Source organism: Salmo salar, chromosome 25 (assembly GCF_965601325.2).
Source record: "Salmo salar chromosome 25, fSalSal1, whole genome shotgun sequence".
NCBI lineage: Eukaryota > Metazoa > Chordata > Actinopteri > Salmoniformes > Salmonidae > Salmo > Salmo salar.
Window position 1 is genome coordinate 17538046 of NC_138315.1, and position 20861 is coordinate 17558906.

At 44.0% G+C, this 20861-nt stretch overlaps 2 protein-coding genes across 2 annotated transcripts; both read right to left on the bottom strand.

The window, feature by feature from the left end:
* Positions 1 to 340: 340 nt before the first annotated feature.
* On the bottom strand, positions 341 to 7406 carry tmprss3a (transmembrane serine protease 3a). The gene is made up of 13 exons (XM_014172956.2): positions 7338 to 7406; positions 6661 to 6883; positions 4989 to 5093; positions 4642 to 4758; positions 4358 to 4481; positions 4074 to 4199; positions 3897 to 3943; positions 3648 to 3813; positions 3234 to 3403; positions 2590 to 2685; positions 2312 to 2454; positions 1984 to 2133; positions 341 to 1277 (listed from the first exon to the last, which is right to left on the bottom strand). Exons 1-13 carry the CDS (start codon positions 7404 to 7406, stop codon positions 1233 to 1235), a joined length of 1581 nt encoding a protein of 526 aa, XP_014028431.1. The 3' UTR covers positions 341 to 1232.
* Positions 7407 to 8270: 864 nt separating this feature from the next.
* Positions 8271 to 13110, bottom strand: fgf9 (fibroblast growth factor 9). Its single transcript, XM_082969226.1, has 4 exons — positions 12963 to 13110; positions 12282 to 12413; positions 11849 to 11952; positions 8271 to 11735 (listed from the first exon to the last, which is right to left on the bottom strand). Exons 1-4 carry the CDS (start codon positions 13108 to 13110, stop codon positions 11553 to 11555), a joined length of 567 nt encoding a protein of 188 aa, XP_082825352.1. The 3' UTR covers positions 8271 to 11552.
* Positions 13111 to 20861: the final 7751 nt, after the last annotated feature.

The window sequence follows — 20861 nt, forward strand, 5'->3', positions numbered from 1 at the left end:
TTTAACTATAGCCAAGAAGCACAGAAAGCCTAACTAACCCATAGTTAAATTAGTCAAAGGACGCTAAACTGCAGGTCACTGACTTACAGTAGCTACGACATAGTAATACGTTACATTATCAATCACAGTTGGGGTTTAAATTCAAAGATACTGAGATATACTTGGTCTTGCACAGTTAACTGATTGCAGTACCCTGATTTTATACAAACATGTCCACTTTTGCCACAGTGTATACAGTATGTCACATTTTTTAAATCATTTATAATAATAGCACAGACGTCACTCTTTCAAGTGCACAATCAAGTACACAATGTTTATTATAACACAATCACGAGGAACTGAAATAGTACTTAGGCAGTCAGATCAACAATACATAGATACAGTACAAAGTAGATCACAGTCTAAAAACGATATTTTGCACACGTTAATCTTTATTTATGTACACATACATATGATTGTATTAAAAGTGGAGAGAGCAGTTGGGATCCTCAGACCTCACAGGCAGCACGTTGGTCCTCTGTTTGAGAAGGACTGGGGGACTTGTACTCTAGCTGATCTAGGGACAGTTTTAAGAATGTTTTCCGAACTCTCCATCTTCTATTCTAATATCATTGCCCAAGTCAGGGCCTTTGTTGTTGGGAAAAGCTGCCCCAAGGTACTGTATAGTTTCCATCAAATTTTCCCTCTTATCTTGTGATGTCATTCAGACAACCTGAGATGCACTTAGATCCCCACTGAGTGTTTCTGGCTTGGGTTCAGGTGGGTCTCAGCTGCACACTCTGTCTCTCACATCTCTCACATCGCTGTCACTTGTTATCTACTGTTGTTCACTTTTCTCTGTTTACCTTAGAGCTTTTTATTTTGGAATAAACAATGCCTTACCTCTACTGTTGAGTGTGCCACTGCCTTCATTGTGCTTGGTTGTAGCCATGTTTTGTAGGATACAAACTGACAAAGGTTTAGTGTACTATACTCTACCGTACTCTGATCCAGATGCTTTTCTAGTCTTTTCTGAGCACTAACATGTCTATAAGGTTACTGTGTCTTGTTCTGGGGGGTGGTTTGTCCTTGCCTGTCCTGTGAGGGCTGCTGTCACTGTTAGGCCATCCAACCCTGGCCTGTGCTATACATTCAACACTTGGTTCGTTGGCAGTACTCTTAAGCCCCAGGCAATGTACAATATTATAAACTTTTGATAGAAGTAACATGTATAAAAAGAGTTCTCTACTAATTCAGTTGTCCGTACTAACTTCCGAGGGGTTCAGCTCCTCTTCTTTCTAGAGATGTAGAAACACAGACACATGAGAAGAGAAACATTGACATGGGTTTGAGTTATACTTTGTCTCCACTAGGTGTCAGTGAGGAAACATAACGTAAGCACTGGGTAACGTTCACAAGAGTGAACACACAATGTTGCAGATACAACTGTGATGAATAGAGCTGAAATGATTTCTTCCTCTATGTGTCAAAGAGGCATGTCATATTTCATATCTGAACGCAACCCTGTACTCTACTGTACAGCCAGCTGCTGGATTTGGGGGAGGGGAGGCACAGTATGTGAATAGAACACTGCTGTCGGTCTTAGTTCTGTGAATCGATGGACAGGAGAACAGCTGGGCTTGTGAAACAGAATAAGAAAACACACACGAGGTACAGAAGAGGAGGCTCAAGCATTGTACCCGTTCTCTCCCTCAACAGCTGTTCAAGTCTCTCTGCTTCACTGTGGTTCTAATCGTCTCTGCTTTGTTGAACACACTCTGAGGAATTACGTCCTCATTCATTCATTCATTCATTCATTCATTCATTCATTCTTTCATTCTGACTCTCTGGCTCTCTCTCCCCTAACTCCCATGATAAATGGCACCCCATGATAAGACGTTTTATTGGTCAGAACAAAACTCTTGGCCCTTCTCATAAACCCTAAAATAGTTGCTCATCAATCACTGCCTGCCCCAATCCCCAACCCCTGCTCCCCTTCCTAACCTCCATCTGTTGGTGGATCCACTTGAGGGACTGGGTGACACGGGTGTACACCCCAGGCTTGTTCCTATCAGCACAGCCCTGGCCCCAGCTAGTGGCCCCCACCAGTTTCCACACTGAGTCCTCGCATGCCAGAGGTCCCCCGCTGTCTCCCTGGGGGCCACAAACACAACAGTAAAACCCCAGGCTCACACAGAAATGCCCTAGACACAGCCAATATTTTAACAGCAGTGAAAACATATCAGCATATGTATATTTAACCCATGTAGACTTACACAATCACAAAAGGTCTCACTCTATACTAAGGCTCACCACCATCAGCTTACAGTACCTGGCAGGAGTCTGTTCCTCCCTCCAAGTAACCTGCACAGATCATCCCAGGAGAGATGTAGCCCTGGTAGACCCCTGGCGTGCTGCACGCCTTAGTGGAGATGAGTGGGACCCGGGCAGAGAGCAACGAATCACTAGCATCACCTGGCAAAGAGCAGACTACACTTAGACAAAGTATACATTTACAAAGAAAAACATTTACAAACTATATGACTCCTAGACTGACTACTAGTGTGAATAGACAAACAGCATGTGAGATGCTTAACACCCTAGACTCACCCCCATCTGAAGTGGCCCCCCAGCCTGAGATCCAACACATGGTCCCATCCTCAAAGTCCTCCCCAAAGTTAGGTAGGCAGATGGGCTCCACTAGCCCTGAAGCAGGAAAGAAAGGACAGGTCACAGAAACAAACTACACTTCCCAGAAACACCTGGGTTAAAAATAGTGATAAAGTAAGAGTTCACTGAGACAATCTACAATTGACCTGATTCTTATTCCTGGAGCAACTAACAAATGGTGAGAAAACAACACATTCAATAATGAAAAGTGAGCTAGAGTAGAGATGCAGGACTGCAGGAAAACAAGCGTAGTAGGGGCGTGGGTGAGCCTTGTGGCCTCAACCACAGACAGACCATACACATAATGACATGTCGCTGTCAGAGCCCGGGAAACCTGAGAGAGAGACAGCCAGGTGACCAGAGAGAAGACGGGGTGTATCAGGCTGAAAAGAAAGTGGACAGTGTGAGAAAATGAGGAATGGAGGGAGATGATTGAGGTGGATAAAAAAATGAGTTATAGAAACAAAGCATAGGATATACTATGAGCCTCGCACCTGCCTCCATCCCTCCCTCCATTCATAAAGACAAATGGAGGGAGATCAGAGATGTACAGTATGTTTGAAGACAGAGGGGTCCCTACCTACCGTTAAAGGTGAGTGGCTCAGCCAGCTTCATCAGAGCAATGTCATAGTCTAGAGCTTTTGGCCGGTAGCGGCCATGGTAGATAATCTTCTGTACTGCCAGAGCTTGAGCCCCATTAACCGGTTGTTCTGTCAACCCCACATGCACTGCCCACAGTGTGGGGAACGCAAACCTGAGAAAGGAGGAACAGTATGAGATGTTTTGGATTATGTGTGTGTGTGTGTGTGTGTGTGTGTGTGTGTGTGTGTGTGTGTGTGTGTGTGTGTGTGTGTGTGTGTGTGTGTGTGTGTGTGTGTGTGTGTGTGTGTGTGTGTCTGTTTGTCATATGATTATGTGTTTGTGTGTGTGGGTTATGTGTATGTGTGTGTGTTGCATATGATTCTGTGTGTGTGTGTGTTTGTTCACTTTCGACTCACCCATACACGCAGTGTGCAGCTGTCAGTATCCAGCTGTCTGCTACGACAGAGCCTCCACACAAGTGTTCACTCTGGAAGTGTAGGCTCACCTGCCAGGGGAACTGGCCCAGTGCTGATACATTACCCCCAACAATACGACTGCTGAACTGGGGTCTGGAGCCGCACTCTGCAGACACATGCACAATATGAGCTTACAATACTAGTATTACCTTTGTGTATAGTTTCCCACTTCCTTAAATATCCACTCACCCAGGCATTTGATTGTGGTCACCGTCCCTGAGCTGCATTGAGTCTTACTGGAGAAAGAGAGGAAAGGGAGAGCAAGACGAAGAGAGAAGACCAGAGATGTTCAGAATATTGATTGAAAAATAATTCAGCAGCAGTCCCTATCAACTCTCTTGTTCTGGTGTGGTGACAGTGGGCTACCTGAGGCTGGTGGCGTTGTGAATCTTGATGGCCTGTTGGCCCGACTGGCTCAGGTTGATTGACACCAGGTTATGCTGGAAGTCCTGCTCTATAGCAGAGAGAGGGAGGGAGCGGGACTCCACATACCTGAGGGGTAAATAGAATAAGTTATTGCCAATTAATCAGAAACACCCTCTGAAAATGCATCTATTATCACAAGGCAAGCTCTATCCTGGAACACACAAGGGCAATGAAAAAGAGGGCTCAAGAAGGCCAGTAACGCATGTTAAATACCCTAGTCGTACCTGGAGTAGCCCAGCTGCTTGCAGGCAGAAAGGCCCAGAGCAGGGTTCCAGTCTTCAGAGCAGACAGTCCTCCACACACCTCCACTCAGCACCTGGAGCACTGAACTCTTTCCACTCAAACGCACTGTACAAACAGTCAGGTCGAGAAGGAGACAGAGGCAGAGATACAGGTAAAGAGAGTGAGAAATATAGGCTTCTACTGAATGAGTCCCTTGACAGGCTGCGTCTCAATAGTCTAATGTGTGTTTGTCCGTGTATATGTTGAGATAATTAGCTCTGCTCACCACAGCTAAGCTCGTCCTCCCCATTCTCACAGTCCATCACCCCGTCACACTGCGCTGAGCCACTGATGCAGCGAGAGGACGTACCACAGCGGAACTTACCCCCACAGCTAAGACCCACTGTGGAGACATGAAACTCCCCTTAACATGCTGTTGGTTGTAAACTGACACCAGACAACAACACTTTGTTTCTATCTTTACTGTGCAACTGGGGTTCCAGGCAATGACTGACTTTAAAGCAGGATGGGACCCAAATTGTATAACTGGATAGGGTGCATTAATTATTTAAAGAGCTGAGGAAAGTAGTATAATGAATTAATTACAAATGGACTATGTTCGTTAGTGCTCACCTCCCAGCCCAATGCCCAGCGTGACAATAACCACCATGAGGACCGACGCTCCGATCAGCAGCTCCATCCTGCGAGCCACCAACCGGCCACACCATGTCTTCTCCTCTGAGGGATCATGACAAAGGAATTTAGAATTCAAAGAGCCTTCCATGGCCAACCACTACACTCTTAGAGAAAAAGGTGTTGAGTATAACCATCCAGGGTTCTTCGGTTTGTCCCCATAGGGGAACTCTTTTTGGTGCTGGGTAGAACCCTTTGCAGAGGGTTCTGTCTAGGACCCTCTATGTAGGGTTCTTCAAAGAACCCCATGTATATGGTTCTACCTAGATCCCTCTATGTAGGGTTCTGCTTCGAAACCTCTATGAAGGGTTCTACCAATAACCATTTTATCTTTGGAAGGTTCTTCCTAGAACCCCCTATAAACAGTTCTACCAGCCTTATCAGCCTTTAAAATGTAATTATTTAAGACAATACATTGCATATATCATAAGGCCTTTTTTTGAGGGCCTAGTTATACCCTAACACAGTGGTGTTAGGAATATCCTGGTTTACAGGCCAAATCAGGCCCGCAAGTCACATTATGCGGCTTGCAAAGTGATGTGTAATTGGAATCCAGCCAGAGTTAGGATATCCAACAAGCGGAATTGTTAGTCACCCGCAACCTGCATTCAGAATAACTGCCAGGGTAGGGAAGATTGAATACTGAGACCACCTCAATCATCTAAACTGGAACAACCATCTCAGTAACAGGTGCAATAAATCCAATTACTAACAGATTGGATTAGTTTAGAAAACAGTAAATTATTATACTCGTATTGTCACGTCTTGACCAGTGAAAAGGGTCATTTTGCCATAGTAGTATGGTCAGGGCGTGGCAGGGGGGTTGTTTTGTGTGTTTTGGGGTTGGTTTGTTTCTAGGGGAATTTGTTCTAGTTTTTCTGTTTCTATGTTTCATTTTCCATGTGTGGCCGAGTATGGTTTCCAATCAGAAGCAGGTGTCTTTTGTTGTCTCTGATTGGAAGCCATACTTAGGCAGCCTGTTTTCCTTTGGGTTTTGTGGGTGGTTGTTTTCTGTTATAGTCTTTGTACCTGACGGGACTGTGTTGGTCGTTTTTTTTGTTATTTTGTCAAGTGTTCATTAAAAGGATTTAAAATGAGCACTATCCACGCTGCGCCTTGGTCTAATCTTTTCAACGTTTGTGACACGTATAGCATAAAATGTATCAACCAATCAACGTACATGCAAAAACACAAATATTACAGTAAAACAAACTATTATGAAAATCTCCCTGTAATTGAGCATAACGGGAAATGTTATATATGGTTCTATGTAGAACCCTTCTTGCTTTTCAAATAATCCTTCTTGCTTTCCAAAGAATCATCAAAGAACCCTTTCTTCCAAAAACGTTTCTTATGATGTTAAAGGTTTCTAGATAGAACCCCTTGCCTTACAAGAACCCTTGTCTTCCAAAATGGGTTCTTCTGATCAAAACGGTTCTTGGTTGAACACCCTCGGCAAATAACCCTTTTAGAAGACTTTTTCCATGTTCATTCAAATGTCGGCATAGAATCCTATAATCCACAATGGTGAACTCTTACCTATTACACCTCACACTCCTCTCTTTGAGAGACCGTCAGAAAATGTACAGGTAAAGGAGTCCCAGTCTCTTACCATTCATGAAAGGCTGGACCTTAGTGATTGGCATGGCTGGACTTGGTGGGGCTTTGTGCTCACTGGTGGGTTCAGGTTCGGCAGTGTCGGGTAGAGGGGTGTCATTGGGGCTGTCGAGGGGACTGACATTCAATGTGGCCGGGGTATCGACCGTCGGGAGGTCCTCATCAGTCACAGACACCACCTCTATCCTCCATGTGTCTGTCTGCTCTTCCTCAGGGGTCTATGGGATGATATGGATATTGACCCAACGCTTATACTACTCATCGACCAATAGTATAGAGCCACGTAAATAGTTAACATAGACATGTAACCAAAGCTCTTGACCATGTGGCTTGCTAATATAACTTGACCATAATCGGAAGTAATTTCTGAACATGCATACGCACACCCAAAAAGGGTTCCAAAAGGGTTCTCCGGCTGTCCCCATAGGATAACCTTTTTTGGTTCCAGCTAGAACCCTTTATGGAAAGGGTTTTACATGGAACTCAAATTGGTTCTACCTGGAACCAAAAAGGGCTCTTCCTATGGAGACAGTAGAAGAACCATTTTAGGTTCTAGATATAATCTTTTTTTTTGTAAGAGTATAGGACTAAGCTCATTCACTTATCTGAACTGAAGTAGGTAACGATTCACTATACTAAGCATGGACACACACAGGTTGGTAAGATTCTTACCGTGACAGTGGCTATGATCTCCTCAGCAGCAGGAGCTGCTAGCTCCTCAGTGTTCTCTTGGTCTGCCATGTCTCCGCTCACACCCTGTCATCTATTGTACAGTCCATCTCAGAGCAGTTGACAGAAACACAGCATGGAATGAAAGCGCGGAGGAGAAAGAGGAGAAGGAAGACGGATGAGAGCGCAAAGTACAGGATAGACAAGATGAAAGACAAAAGAAAAGAGGTGAAAAGGCGAAGACCTAAATAGATAAGAGAAGGAAGGCTTGATCAAACCAATCTGTAGATTGCCGCTAAGATGACCAGCTACTTTTCTGGCCAACCTAGTGACCATTAGATGCCGGTAGTAATTATCTTGATCCTCTCCACCATCGAGTCTTTTTCTTCCAATCCTGATACCAAATGAACACACAGTTCTATCCCTTTCTCTCTCCCTTAATGGGAGGTCTTATATCTACTGCCTTGCCTGAACCCACGCTCACCGCTCAGACACAAAGGGACACCTGAGCAGGCGAGTTCTGATCGAAGAGGCCTGCCACTCAACGAGGGGATCAAATGATCCCAAGCCTCCCCCTCCAGGGGTAGGGTTACACGTGGCACGGGGTGTGTGTCTCTCCCTGGACCGGACCACAGGACACGGACATAGGGGGTGACGTGGTCACCTGTCCTTACAGTCTAGGCCGAACATAATGGCCAGCTGACTGTCTGTTAGTCTATAGAGTTTAGATCACTCAGATGTTCCCAGAAAAGTAATCTCCAACAAAAATATAGTCACTCTTATTAATAATTTATCACTAAGTCATGATCAGCGTACTAATATGGCTTTAAATAATAATACATGTGTCAGGCGTAGTAAAAAAAAAAAATGTACAAAATAAAAAGAACGAGAATGAAGAAGGAATATGACAATAAATTAACAGGAACTGACCCCAAGTAAATATGTTATTTTTATTGCGTATTGTGGTGGAATCGTTTTCTCATATTGGAGGTCCACTGAGAGGTCTGAGGTGACTTGAAATCCTGGGTGGTGAATCTATCCATCCTCACCATGTCTCTCTGGCAAGCACGTATGTCTTATTCAGTGAGGTGTGCATCAGTCCCTGAGAGAGAGGGGTAGGGGGCGGGGGTCAGAGTGTGTGTAGAATAAATAGAGGAATAGACCTCATAACCTATGTACACGTACACTTCCCTATGTACAGTTGAAGTCGTACGTTTACATACACTTAGGTTGGAGTCATTAAAATTGGTTTTTCAAAAACTCCACAAATTTCTTGTTAACAAACTATAGTTTTGGCAAGTCGGTTAGGACATCTATAGTTTTGGCAAGTCGGTTAGGACATCTACTTTGTGCATGACACAAATAATTTTTCCAACAATTGTTTACAGACAGATCATTTCACTTATAATTCACAGTATCACAATTCGAGGGGGTCAGAAGTGTACATACACTAAGTTGACTGTGCCTTTAAACAGCTTGGAAAATACCAGAAAATGACGCCATGGCTTTAGAAGCTTCTGATAGGATAATTGACATAATTTGAGCCAATTGGAGTTGTACCTGTGGATGTATTTCAAGGCCTACCTTGAAATACATGCATGACATCATGGGAAAATCAAAAGAAATCAGCCAAGACCTCAGAAAAAGATTTGTAGACCTCCACAAGTCTGGTTCATCATTGGGAGCAATTTCCAAACGCCTGAAGGTACCACGTTCATCTTTACAAACAATAGTAGGCAAGTATAAACACCATGGGACCACGCAGCCGTCATACCGCTGAGGAAGGAAACGCGTTCTGTCTCCTAGAGATGAACGTACTTTGGTGTGAAAAGTGCAAATCAATCCCAGAACAACAGCAAAGGACCGTGTGAAGATACTGGAGGAAACAGGAACAAAAGTATCAATATCCACAGTAAAATGAGTCCTATATCGACATAACCTGAAAGGCCGCTCAGCAAGGAAGAAGCCACTGCTCCAAAACCGCCTTTAAAAGCCAGACTACGGTTTGCAACTGCACATGGGGACAGAAATCGTACTTTTTGGAGAAATGTCCTCTAGTCTGATGAAACAAAATTAGAACTGTTTGGCCATAATGACCATCGTTATGTTTGGAAGAAAAAGGGGGAGGCTTACAAGCCGAAGAACACCATCTCAACCATGAAGCACGGGGGTGGCAGTATCATGTTGTGGGGTGCTTTGCTACAAGAGGGACTGGCGCACTCCACAAAAATAGATGGCATCATGACGATGGCAAATTATGTGGATATATTGAAGCAACATCTCAAGACATCAGTCAGGAAGTTAAAGCTTGGTCGCAAATGGTTCTTCCAAATGGACAATGACCCCAAGCATACTTCCAAAGTTGTGGCAAAATGGCTTAAAGACAACAAAGTCAAGGTATTGGAGTGGCCATCACAAAGCCCTGACCTCAATCCTATTGAAAATTTGTGGGCAGAACTGAAAAAGTGTGTGCGAGCAAGGAGGCCTACAAACCTGACTCAGTTACACCAGCTCTGTCAGGAGGAATGGGCCAAAATTCACCCAACTTGTTGTGGGAAGCTTGTGGAAGGCTACCCGAAACGTTTGACCCAAGTTAAACAATTTAATGGCAATGCTACCAAATACTAATTGAGTGTATGTAAACTTCTGACCCACTGGGAATGTGATGAAAGAAATAGAATCTGAAATAAATCATTCTCTCAACTATTATTCTGACATTTCACATTCTTATAATAAAGTGGTGATCCTAACTGACCTAAGACAGGGAATTTTTACTAGGATTAAATGTCAGGAATTGTGAAAAACTGAGTTTAAATGTATTTGGCTAAGCTGTATGTAAACTTCTGACTTCTACTGTTTGTATTTGGACAGGGATGTCAACATGTATTTATTTAGATCTATACTCCAGCATTTTGGATTTGAGTTGAAGGTGAGGTGACAATACGGAATGTCACATTTTATTTTAAGTTATTTTCATTTCATAACATATCTGATTGACTGTTTTGTAATGAAAGCACTTTATATACAGTATCTAGTCCCACCATTTGAAGATGTCATAAGTATCTGGACAAATTTCACTTATTGTGTATTAAAGTAGTCAAAAGTTGAGTATTTGGTCCCATATTACTTGCACACAATGATTACATCAAGCTTGTGACTAGACACTTGGTGGTATTTTTTTCTGGAGTATAGAGCCAAACAAATATTTTTTTGTAACACTGTCCAAATATATACCGAGGGAAGTGTATATTCATAGTAAATTGTAATAAATATCAGGGCCGACTGCAGGCATAAGCAACATAAGTGGTCGCGTAGGGCCCCCGACTGCTTTTCCCAAAACCCCCAAAATTGGGTTGTACATCAGCAGTTTTTCTCTTGTTGTGTCAGTCACTGACAGTCACAAAAATGTTTTGATTGGTAAGTTAGTCTACCCAGCTATCTAACTTCGTAATCATGGCCGAATACTGACTAGGCACGCAGGGAAGGTGTCCAGGGGCCCTGACCTCCAGGGGGCCCACATTTATTTTGTTAGTCACTCTCACTCAGATATCATTAACATGGCATAAGTCATGGGAAAATGGGTAGATATTCAGGAAATGTGCTTTAAAACTGCTATTTTTTTCTCTCAAAATGTATAGAAATATAGAATTTAAAAAAATAAAATGGCAACATTTTCTCTCCGCCCCATGGCAAAATGTGTAGAATTGGAGAATTGGCCTCCCTCAAACATCATGAGGGAGGCCACTAAAATGTTTTGCCCAAAAGGCTAGGGCCAACCCTGATAAATATAATAAATAATGTGAAAGTTGAAAAAAGGCAAGTGTAATGACCACAACTCAATCTGACTTCCACTGTAGACTTAAAAAACAAATATTTTTGTCCATAAATATCCTCATATTTCTAACAGATGTTCCTTTAATCCAGTCCAGTCCAGTTACATCCAGTTATGCTAACAGAGCATCACAAGAGCTATGTGTGCATTGACCCTTAGAGTTAGTCTACCATTATATGTCAATTTGCTTTTCCTCTGTTGCTACACTGTTTCCAATGTAATTTCAAGTATATCAGTCACACTGGGTTAAAGGGTGAAATGCCCAACATTTTGGGTTATTTCAACGTTGTAGGGATTTACAGGATTCTCTTCACAGTTACAGTTGTGACCCCTGGGTTGGGGTCATTGGTTGTAGAAAGGTTGTAAAAGGGTTGCACAGGGGTTACTTATGGAGCTCTGCGAGGGAGGAAGTGTGTGCAGGGCTGGAGTCTCCCAACGCTGGTCCCCCTCTTGGCCTCTCCTTTATGGGACAGGGCCAAGTAGATGCCTGGGTGAGACAGGGAGGAAAAGGTGGTGTAGTGGTTCTCCTCCAGGTTCTCCTTGAACAGACAGTCAGATGAGAACTGTACCTACGGGTGGACAAGATGACATGATCAGAAAAGCAAACGTCTTTATTGCATTACTATACCCCATTTATAACAGTCACGTTAGAGTCATGTTAGATGTACTGAATTGTACTCACTGCTCCGTGTGCGATGCCCTCTTGGCTCATACAGAGATACAAGCCAGTCTTGATGCCTCTGATGCCTACAACACCACGCTTCATGGCAAACACCTTCAGCAAGCCTGCAGGATGAAAGGGATGGTGAGATACAGACTAACGCAGAGTGACACACACACCACACACACACACACACACACACACACACACACACACACACACACACACACACACACACACACACACACACACACACACACACACACACACACACACACACACACACACACACACACACACACGCAACAGGTTAATGATCTTACATCAAGGGATTCCAGGTCTGTTTCATGTCTGTTCTCTGAAATGAACAATTCCTCTGACACAACTGATATACAGAACAACTGATATACTGTATATTGTTGTCATCGATTAAAGGGAGTTCAGCAGAACTTACAATGTTCAGTTGGTTCGTGCACTCCTCCTACAGTTCCATTGGACAGGACTTGGAGATGGTATCCTATCCCAACACGGCAGTACAGCAGCTGTTGTTTGACCAATCCTCTGATTGGATGAGGAGGTGGCACACCTGCAGAGAGAGAGAGAGAGAGAGAGAGAGAGAGAGAGAGAGAGAGAGAGAGAGAGAGAGAGAGAGAGAGAGAGAGAGAGAGAAAAAGAGCATGGGTGTAAGAAATAAAACTGTGGACACGTGCATCTTATCAGTGGAACAAAAGGACTGCTTTTCTTCTCTTTTGTTTAAGTTTGTTATACAGTAAGAGTATTAGGTAGTGTCCTATCTCTCAAGGTGACAGCAAAGGCTAATGCATTCTTCAAGCTGATCAGGGCAGGTTAGCCCAGACACAATTACATAAGAGGAAAATATTTATCTGAACAAAGTGACCTCAGTCACAACAGTTTAAAGCTGTCTGGCATAGGAACTTCACAACAAGTGTTTTTTTTTTTTTTTACCTTTTAACTTCCTAATGAACAAACATCCAACAAACACCAGCAGCCGGTTGGGAGGTCATTATGTTACAGTATGTAGGGCCAACAGTTTATAGGAAAAACTCTGGGCCCTAGTAATATTATATCAGCATGATGCAAGAAGACACAACATTTCATCTCATGTTGTTCTCACCTTTCATTTTCTGCTTTGAGTCTTTCATTGACAACCTCCAGAGGCCTCGCAGTTGATTGCCCTGGTCTTCATTTGCATCTGCACAGTGATAATCCATACACATAGCCAGTAGCATCATCAGGCACGGGAACAGCAGGTGAGCATCCATAGTGATCAGCATTAGATGCCAGACCTGGGTTCAAGTACATGTGTATTTGAGTATCTGTTATGTCAAATACTTTTTCCTGTGTATTTGATTATTTTCAAATACACAGCCCAAAACAGGTACTTTTATTTGAGTGAATGGTTATTTGTAAAAACCAAATAGTCTACCAAATTGTATTTGAGATTATTTTCTAATACTAATTTCAAATACTATTTTCAAATACCTGGGTAATATGCATGGGAGTGTATTTGAGTCAGTGTATTTGACTATTTTCAAATACTTTCCAAGTGTATTTCCAAATACATTGAAACATTCAACTACTTGTCTATTCAAATAAAATAGATCTGAATACTTACTTTGAATGTATGTGAAAGTAATTGCGATATTTGAAATAGTACTTGAACCTAGGTCTGTTAGATACAAATCAATGGGCACCAGTTCCATTCTGCCATGTTGACTGCAAAGGCAGATTCAGGGACAGTGAAGTTAAGAACACAGTCCTTCCATTCGACCCACTCTGTCACCAGACCCACCAGTCAAGTTGTGGTGTTGCGGCTGTCAAAGTGCACCCAACCCTTGATACTTTTCCTAATCCTTCTCCAACCAATGCTGCTGAACACGATGTACTCCAGTCAAAATAAACACCCCTGCTCCTCAGGGTCAGTGTGCCTTCTCTCTGCCCTATCCACTTCCTCCCCTCTCACTTTGCTTTGACACTGCACACACACACACACACACCACTGTCCGTATGCCATCACATTTATAATATACACTTTGCTCTATGTCTCTTTTGAGAGGTGGCCCTGGTTACACTTACAGTACGTGCCCTTCCCGTGTCACTAATTGTTCAAATACAGATTAACCTGATGAAGAGTTTCGTTTTAAAAGATATACCATTAGAATGCTGTAACACTAACCTGATTTGAGTTGGTATACTATCATTATTTTGAATAAGTTTATCAGGGAAAAGTACAGACACAGATAAACCTAATGACGTTGTTGTTTGGGTAAGCGTGTGTGTCTTTGACAGTCTTTGACATACAGTGTTGGAAATTGTAAGACACATAGGCATTATAATTAACTACAATATTGCTTCTGACAGAAAGTATTCATGCTTTATCACAGGGGTACTCAACACTTGACCTACGAGGTCCGGAGCCTGCTGGTTTTCTCTTTTATCTGGTGTCCCATGTCTAAATCGGTCCCTGACTAGAAAAATGCAGTGGAACTAGCTTCGAGGTCCAGAGTTGAGTTTAAGGGCTTTATCAGATTTAAAAAAATCAAAGAAATACAAAGGTACGTTATATCACTCATCCTTATTCTCTGCCCACCAGACATGCGTAAGGCTACTGTACCCTATAGTATCAGTGAGATTGCATGGCAGGCCTAATCACTGGTCTGTGCTGGTCTGCAATCAAAGACACAGAGAGAGAGTGTGATTAAGCGCATTTAGGCTGGTTATTACGTGTCTCAAACAAGATTCAAAACTGGTGGTGATACAGGACGTTTGTTGCGTAAACCCTCATGTGACCTTTGAGTCTGAAAAAACGTGAGACTGATCATTGAGATAAAGCAAGGAAAACTCCATCTTGTCTTTATCTTTATGAGACTGACGTCTGTCTGTGAGCCAAATCATATCATTCAGATAAGTGAAAGGTCGATTGATAAAGAAAAGTAAACAGGAGGTCCTGTGATCATTCTTTGAATTGTCATTTTAAATAGTAGGTGAAATAATTACTGATGATAAACAATGATGTACCATTTAGCTTTTTGTTATCAATAAAAAGGATCAAAACGATGATCCTCAACATCATCATGAAAATGTTAAACTGAATGTTCCCCTGCTCAGACAGTTCATTGCGCCATCACAGATGCTCCTCTCTCGCATGGCTGCCTCAACTGAGGCAACAATAGAGATTCCTGTTTTTCTACAGTCAAAAACTACAATAGCCACAAGGCTGTTGACAACCAAAGCAGCCTGACAGCAGTTGTTTAACACAGAATTCAGCCTATTTCCTGTAGTTGTCACGACTTCCGCCGAAGTCGGTCCCTCTCCTTGTTCGGGCGGCGTTCGGCGGTCGACGTCACCGGCTTTCTAGCCACCGCTGATCCACTTTTCATTTTCCATTTGTTCTGTCTTTGTCTTACACACCTGGCTACACTCAACCAATTACTTGTTTATTATTTAACACTCTGTTCCCCATGTTGTGTTTGTGAATGATTGTTTATTGTAATTCGGTCCGTCTTTGTGGGCTCGTGAGTTTACTTTGTATAATTGTCTTTTTGAGTGAAGTACGTTGATTACTCAATTCTGCTGTCCTGTGCCTGACTCTCTACACCAGCTACACACAGGACCATTACAGTAGTCTAAAAATGATTAAATGTTTTGTTTCATGTAATAAACTTTATATTCGATTTCTACTTCAAATGGAGCAGACTTAATAACAGTAATAACATGTATTAAATCATATGAAATAATGTCATTCAAATAAGTTGACTCACCCACATAAGTACACCCACAATTTCCCCACCTTCGGGGAAAACACGAGGGAGATCTCATAGACTGCTAACCTACAAAGCATTACATGGCTTGCTCCTACCTATGTTTCCGATTTGGTCCTGCAGTACATACCTACACGTATGCTAAGGTCACAAGACGCAGGCCTCCTTACTGTACCTAGAATTTCTCAGCAAACAGCTGGAGGCAGGGCTTTCTCCTATAGAGTTCAATTTTTGTGGAAAGGTCTGCCTATCCATGTGAGAGACGCAGACTCAGTCTTGACCTTTAAGTCTTTATTGAATACTCATCTCTTCAGTAGGTCCTATGATAGAGTGTAGTCTGGCCCAGGGGTGTGAAGGTGAACGAAAAGGCACTGGAGCAACGAACCGCCTTTGCTGTCTCTGCCTGGCGCTTCCTCTCTCTGCACTGAGATTCTCTGCCTCTAACCCTATTACGGGGGCTGAGTCACTGGCTTACTGGTGCTCTTCCATGCCGTCCCTAGGAGGGGTGCGTCACTTGAGTGGGTTGAGTCACTGACGTGATCTTCCTGTCCGGGTTGGCACGCCGCTCGGGTTCGTACCGTGGGGGAGATCTTCATGGGCTATACTCGGCCTTGTCTCAGGGTAGTAAGTTGGTGGTTGAAGATATCCCTCTAGTGGTGTGGGGACTCTGCTTGGCAAAGTGGGTGGAGTTATATCCTGCCTGGTTGGCCTTGTCCGGGGGTATCGTCGGACGGGGCCACAGTTCTGACCATAATTCTATCCTCCTGATTCCTGCTTACAATAAAAGATGAAAGCAGGAAGCACCAGTGACTAGATCAATAAAAAAAAATTGTCAGATGAAGCAGATGCTAAGCTACAGGACTGTTTTACTAGCACAGACTGGAATGTGTTCCGGGATTCCTCCAATGGCATTGAGGAGTACACCACATCTGTCATTGGCTTCATCAATAAGTGCATTGATGACGTCGTCCCCACAGTGACCGTACATACATACCCCAACAGAAGCCATGGATTACAGGCAGCATCCGCACTGAGCTAAAGGCTAGAGCAGCCGCTTTTAAGGAGCGGGACACTAACCCGGAAATCCCGTTATGCCCTCTGACAAACCACCAACCAGGCAAAGCGTCAATAAAAGGACTAAGATTGAGTCGTACTACACCGGCTCTGACACTCGTCGGATATGGCAGGGCCTGAAAACCATTACAGACTACAAAGGGAAGCACAGCCGAGAGCTGCCCAGTGACACGAGCCTACAGGACGAGCTAAACTACTTCCATGCTCGCTAACAGGCAAATAACACTAAAACATGCATGAGAGCACCAGCTGTACCGGAAGACTGTGTGATCACGCACTCCGCAGCCGATGTGGGTAAGACTTTTAGACAGGTCAACATTCACAAGGCCGCAGGGCCAGACGGATTACCAGGACGTGTACTGTGAGCATGCACTGACCAACATAGTGCCTGTGCCAAAGAACACTAAGGTAACCTGCCTAAATGACTACAAACCCATAGCACTCCGGTCTGTAGCCATGAAGTGCTTTGCTGGTCATGGCTCACATCAACACCAATAGTAATTTACAACATTAACAATGTCTACACTGTATTTCTGATCAATTTGATGTTATTTCAATGGACAGAAAATTTGCTTTTCTTTCAAAAACAAGGACATTTCGAAGTGACCCCAAACTTTTGAACGGTAGTGTACCTGGATGCACATGTATCAACTTTGAAACATGGTTTTCTTTGATTGGACTAATGGTTATTGCTAATGTGTTCTACCTGATCACATAGAATGTGGTAATTGTTCTGCAATTCACATCTCCCAGTATACATAGATGGCGATAATTAGCTTAACACTCAGTGCTTTCCCACCAAACATTCCTTTGTTCTTTGAGCAGCGTTGCTGCATGAGCCAGGCAGGGGCGAGCAACTACAGCACAGCGCAATTTGCAGCAATTTTGCAGGTGCATGTTGACGCCACTTACGTCAGCGCCTTCATTATTTGGAACAGTTAGGACACTTGTTCAGGCTGTGAACCCAGCAAGAACTGGCATGAATTCACAAATTGCTTGTTGCGTCACCTCTCCTGAGCAGGGGAACACGACTTGTATGTTATTCTTACCCCTGCTGAGAGCCAGTGGCTCTAGCACAGAAAGATAGAAACAGTTGAAGTCGAAAGTTTACATACACCTTAGCCAAAAACATTTAAACTCAGTTTTTCACAATTCCTGACATTTAATCCTAGTAAAAATGTCCTGTCTTATGTCAGTTAGGATCACCACTTTATTTTAAGAATGTGAAATGTCAGAATAATAGCAGAGAGAATGATTTATTTAAGCTTTTATTTCTTTCATCACATACCCAGTAGGTCAGAAGTTTATATACACTCAATTAGTATTTGGTAGCATTGCCTTTAAATTGTTTAACTTGGGTCAAACGTTTCGGGTAGCCTTCCACAAGCTTCCCACAATAAGTTGGGGGAATTTTGGCCCATTCCTCCTGACAGAGCTGGTGTAACTGAGTCAGGTTTGTAGGCCTCCTTGTGCGCACATGCTTTTTCAGTTTTGCACAGAAATGTTCAATATGATTGAGGTCAGGGCTTTGTGATGGCCACTCCAATACCTTGACTTTGTCCTTAAGCCATTTTGCCACAACTTTGGAAGTATGCTTGGGGTCATTGTTCATTTGGAAGACCCATCTGCGACCAAGCTTTAACTTCCTGACTGATGTCTTGAGATGTTGCTTCAATATATCCAAATATTTTTCCTACCTCATGATGCCATCTATTTTGTGAAGTGCACCAGTGCCTCCTGCAGCAAAGCACCCCCACAACATGATGCTGCCACCCCCGTGCTTCACTGTTGGGATGGTATTCTCCGGCTTGCAAGCCTCCCCCTTTTTCCTCCAAACATAACGTTTGTCATTATGGCCAAACAATTCTATTGTTGTTTCATCAGACCAGAGGACATTTCTCCAAAAAGTACGAACTTTGTCCCCATGTGCCTGTTTTGGAGCAGTGGCTTCTTCCTTGCTGAGCAGCCTTTCAGGTTATGTCAATATAGGACTCGTTTTACTGTGGATATAGGTACTTTTGTACCCATTTCCTCCAGCATCTTCACAAGGTCCTTTGCTGTTGTTCTGGGATTGATTTGCACTTTCCGCACCAAAGTACGTTCATCTCTCCTGAGCGGTATGACGGCTGCGTTGTCCCATGGTGTTTCTACTAGCGTACTATTGTTTGTACAGATGAATGTGGTACCTTCAGGCATTTGAAAATTTCTCCCAAGGATGAACCAGACTTGTGGAGGTCTACAGTTTTCTTTCTGAGGTCTTGGCTGATTTCTTTTGATTTCCCCATGATGTCAAGCAAAGAGGCACTGAGTTTGAAGGTAGGCCTTGAAATACATCCACAGGTACAACTCCAATTGACTAAAATGATGTCAATTAGCCTATCAGAAGCTTCTAAAGCCATGACATCATTTTCTGGTATTTTCCAAGCTGTTTAAAGGCACATTCAACTTAGTTGACACTTCTGACCCACTGGAGTTGTGATACAGTGAATTATAAGTGAAATAATCTGTCTGTAAACAATTGTTGGAAAAATTACTTGTGTCATGCACAAAGTAGATGTCCTAACCGACTTGCCAAAACTATAGTTTGTTAACAAGACATTTGTGGAGTGGTTGAAAAATGAGTTTCAATGACTCCAACCTAAGTGTATGTAAACTTCTGACTTCAACTGTAGGTCTCCATAGCCTTGGTCTCTGGACCTGACAGAGAGTACAGTCATCCCCGGGGTGGTGTGGTGCCCGGGAGGAGGTTGATTGCGCAGTCATAGGGTCCGTGCGGAGGAAGTGAATTGGCCCGGGCTTTACTTAAAACCTCCCGGAGGTCCTGGTACACCGCAAGAATGGCGGACAGGTCCGGGGCAACTTCCGAGCCCACAGGAAGACGTCCCAGGGCAGGCTGCGCTGACTTCAGACAATGGGCGTGGCAGAACGGGCTCCGGCCCATAATTGCACCAGCAGTCCAGTCTATGATGGGATTGTGTCGCTGTTGCCAAGAAAATCCTAATACCATGGGAACCTGAGGAGACTTAATCAGCATAAATTGGATTGCCTCGCTGTGGTTCCCTGACACTCGTAAGTTGATGTGAGTTTTATTGTGAGTGACCCGGCCTATAGAGTGCCCGTCCAGCGCTCTAACGTCCATGGTAATGGAGAGGGGCTGAGTGTGGATGACCAGCTCGGACACCAGGGTAGCATCCAAAAAACTCTTATCGGCCACAGAGTTGATAAGAACCTGTAGAGATTTTGACTGGTTCCCCCACAGCAGGATGGCATGGAAAGGGGTGTGAATAAGGGGCGAGGAAAAGGTATCCGTATGGCCCACCAGAGTACTCGCCCCTTCTTGATAAGCCTGGGTTTTTAATGGGCAGGTAGCTACGAAATGTCCCGTAGCTCCACAACATAGACAGCTTTGGGTGTGGAGTCGGCGTATGCGCTCAGTCGGAGTCAATCTAGCCCTGCCCAGGTGCATGGACTCCGAGTGAGGTGAGTCTGCAGCCCTCTGTGATTCCCGAGAATACTCAGGTGACGTCGGGTTAATTTGGATATGTAGACTTCGGGGGTCTCTGAGATTCTTCAGAGGCGAGGTTGGAATCGAGGGTGAGCAAGAGCAACAGGGCACAGACTCCCTCTCCCTCCTACGAGCTCCCAGCTGCGAGCTCATCTTTGATCACCTCTGATAATCCATGAAGGAATATGTCAAACAATGGTTCCGGGTTCTAAGCACTCTCAGCCACCAATGTTTGAAAATCCACTGCATAGTCTGCCACACTACGGGAGTCTTGATGTAGCTGGAGCAGCTTACGAGCAGCCTCTCTCCCGGACAACGGCGAATCAAACACCTTCCGAACTTCCTCCACGAACTCCTCCAGACTGAGGCAGACGGCGGACTGTCGCTCCGACACCGCTGTGACCCAGGCGAGTGCCCTCCCTGACATTATCCCAGCATTATGATGTACGCTATCCTCGAAGCGGTTCGAGGGGAATGAAGAAGGCTGCAGCTTGAAAATGAGGGATAACTGGGAGAGAAAAGCCCAGCAGTTTCCGGAATCTCCAGCGCAGCGCTCCGGAGGAGGTAAGCGGGTTCTCGGGACACTGGGGTAGGCTGGGAGAATATGGGTGTGACCCGCAGCCCAGTGGGGAATCCGTGGAATTGCTCCAGCAATGTATCGAACACCTGGTGA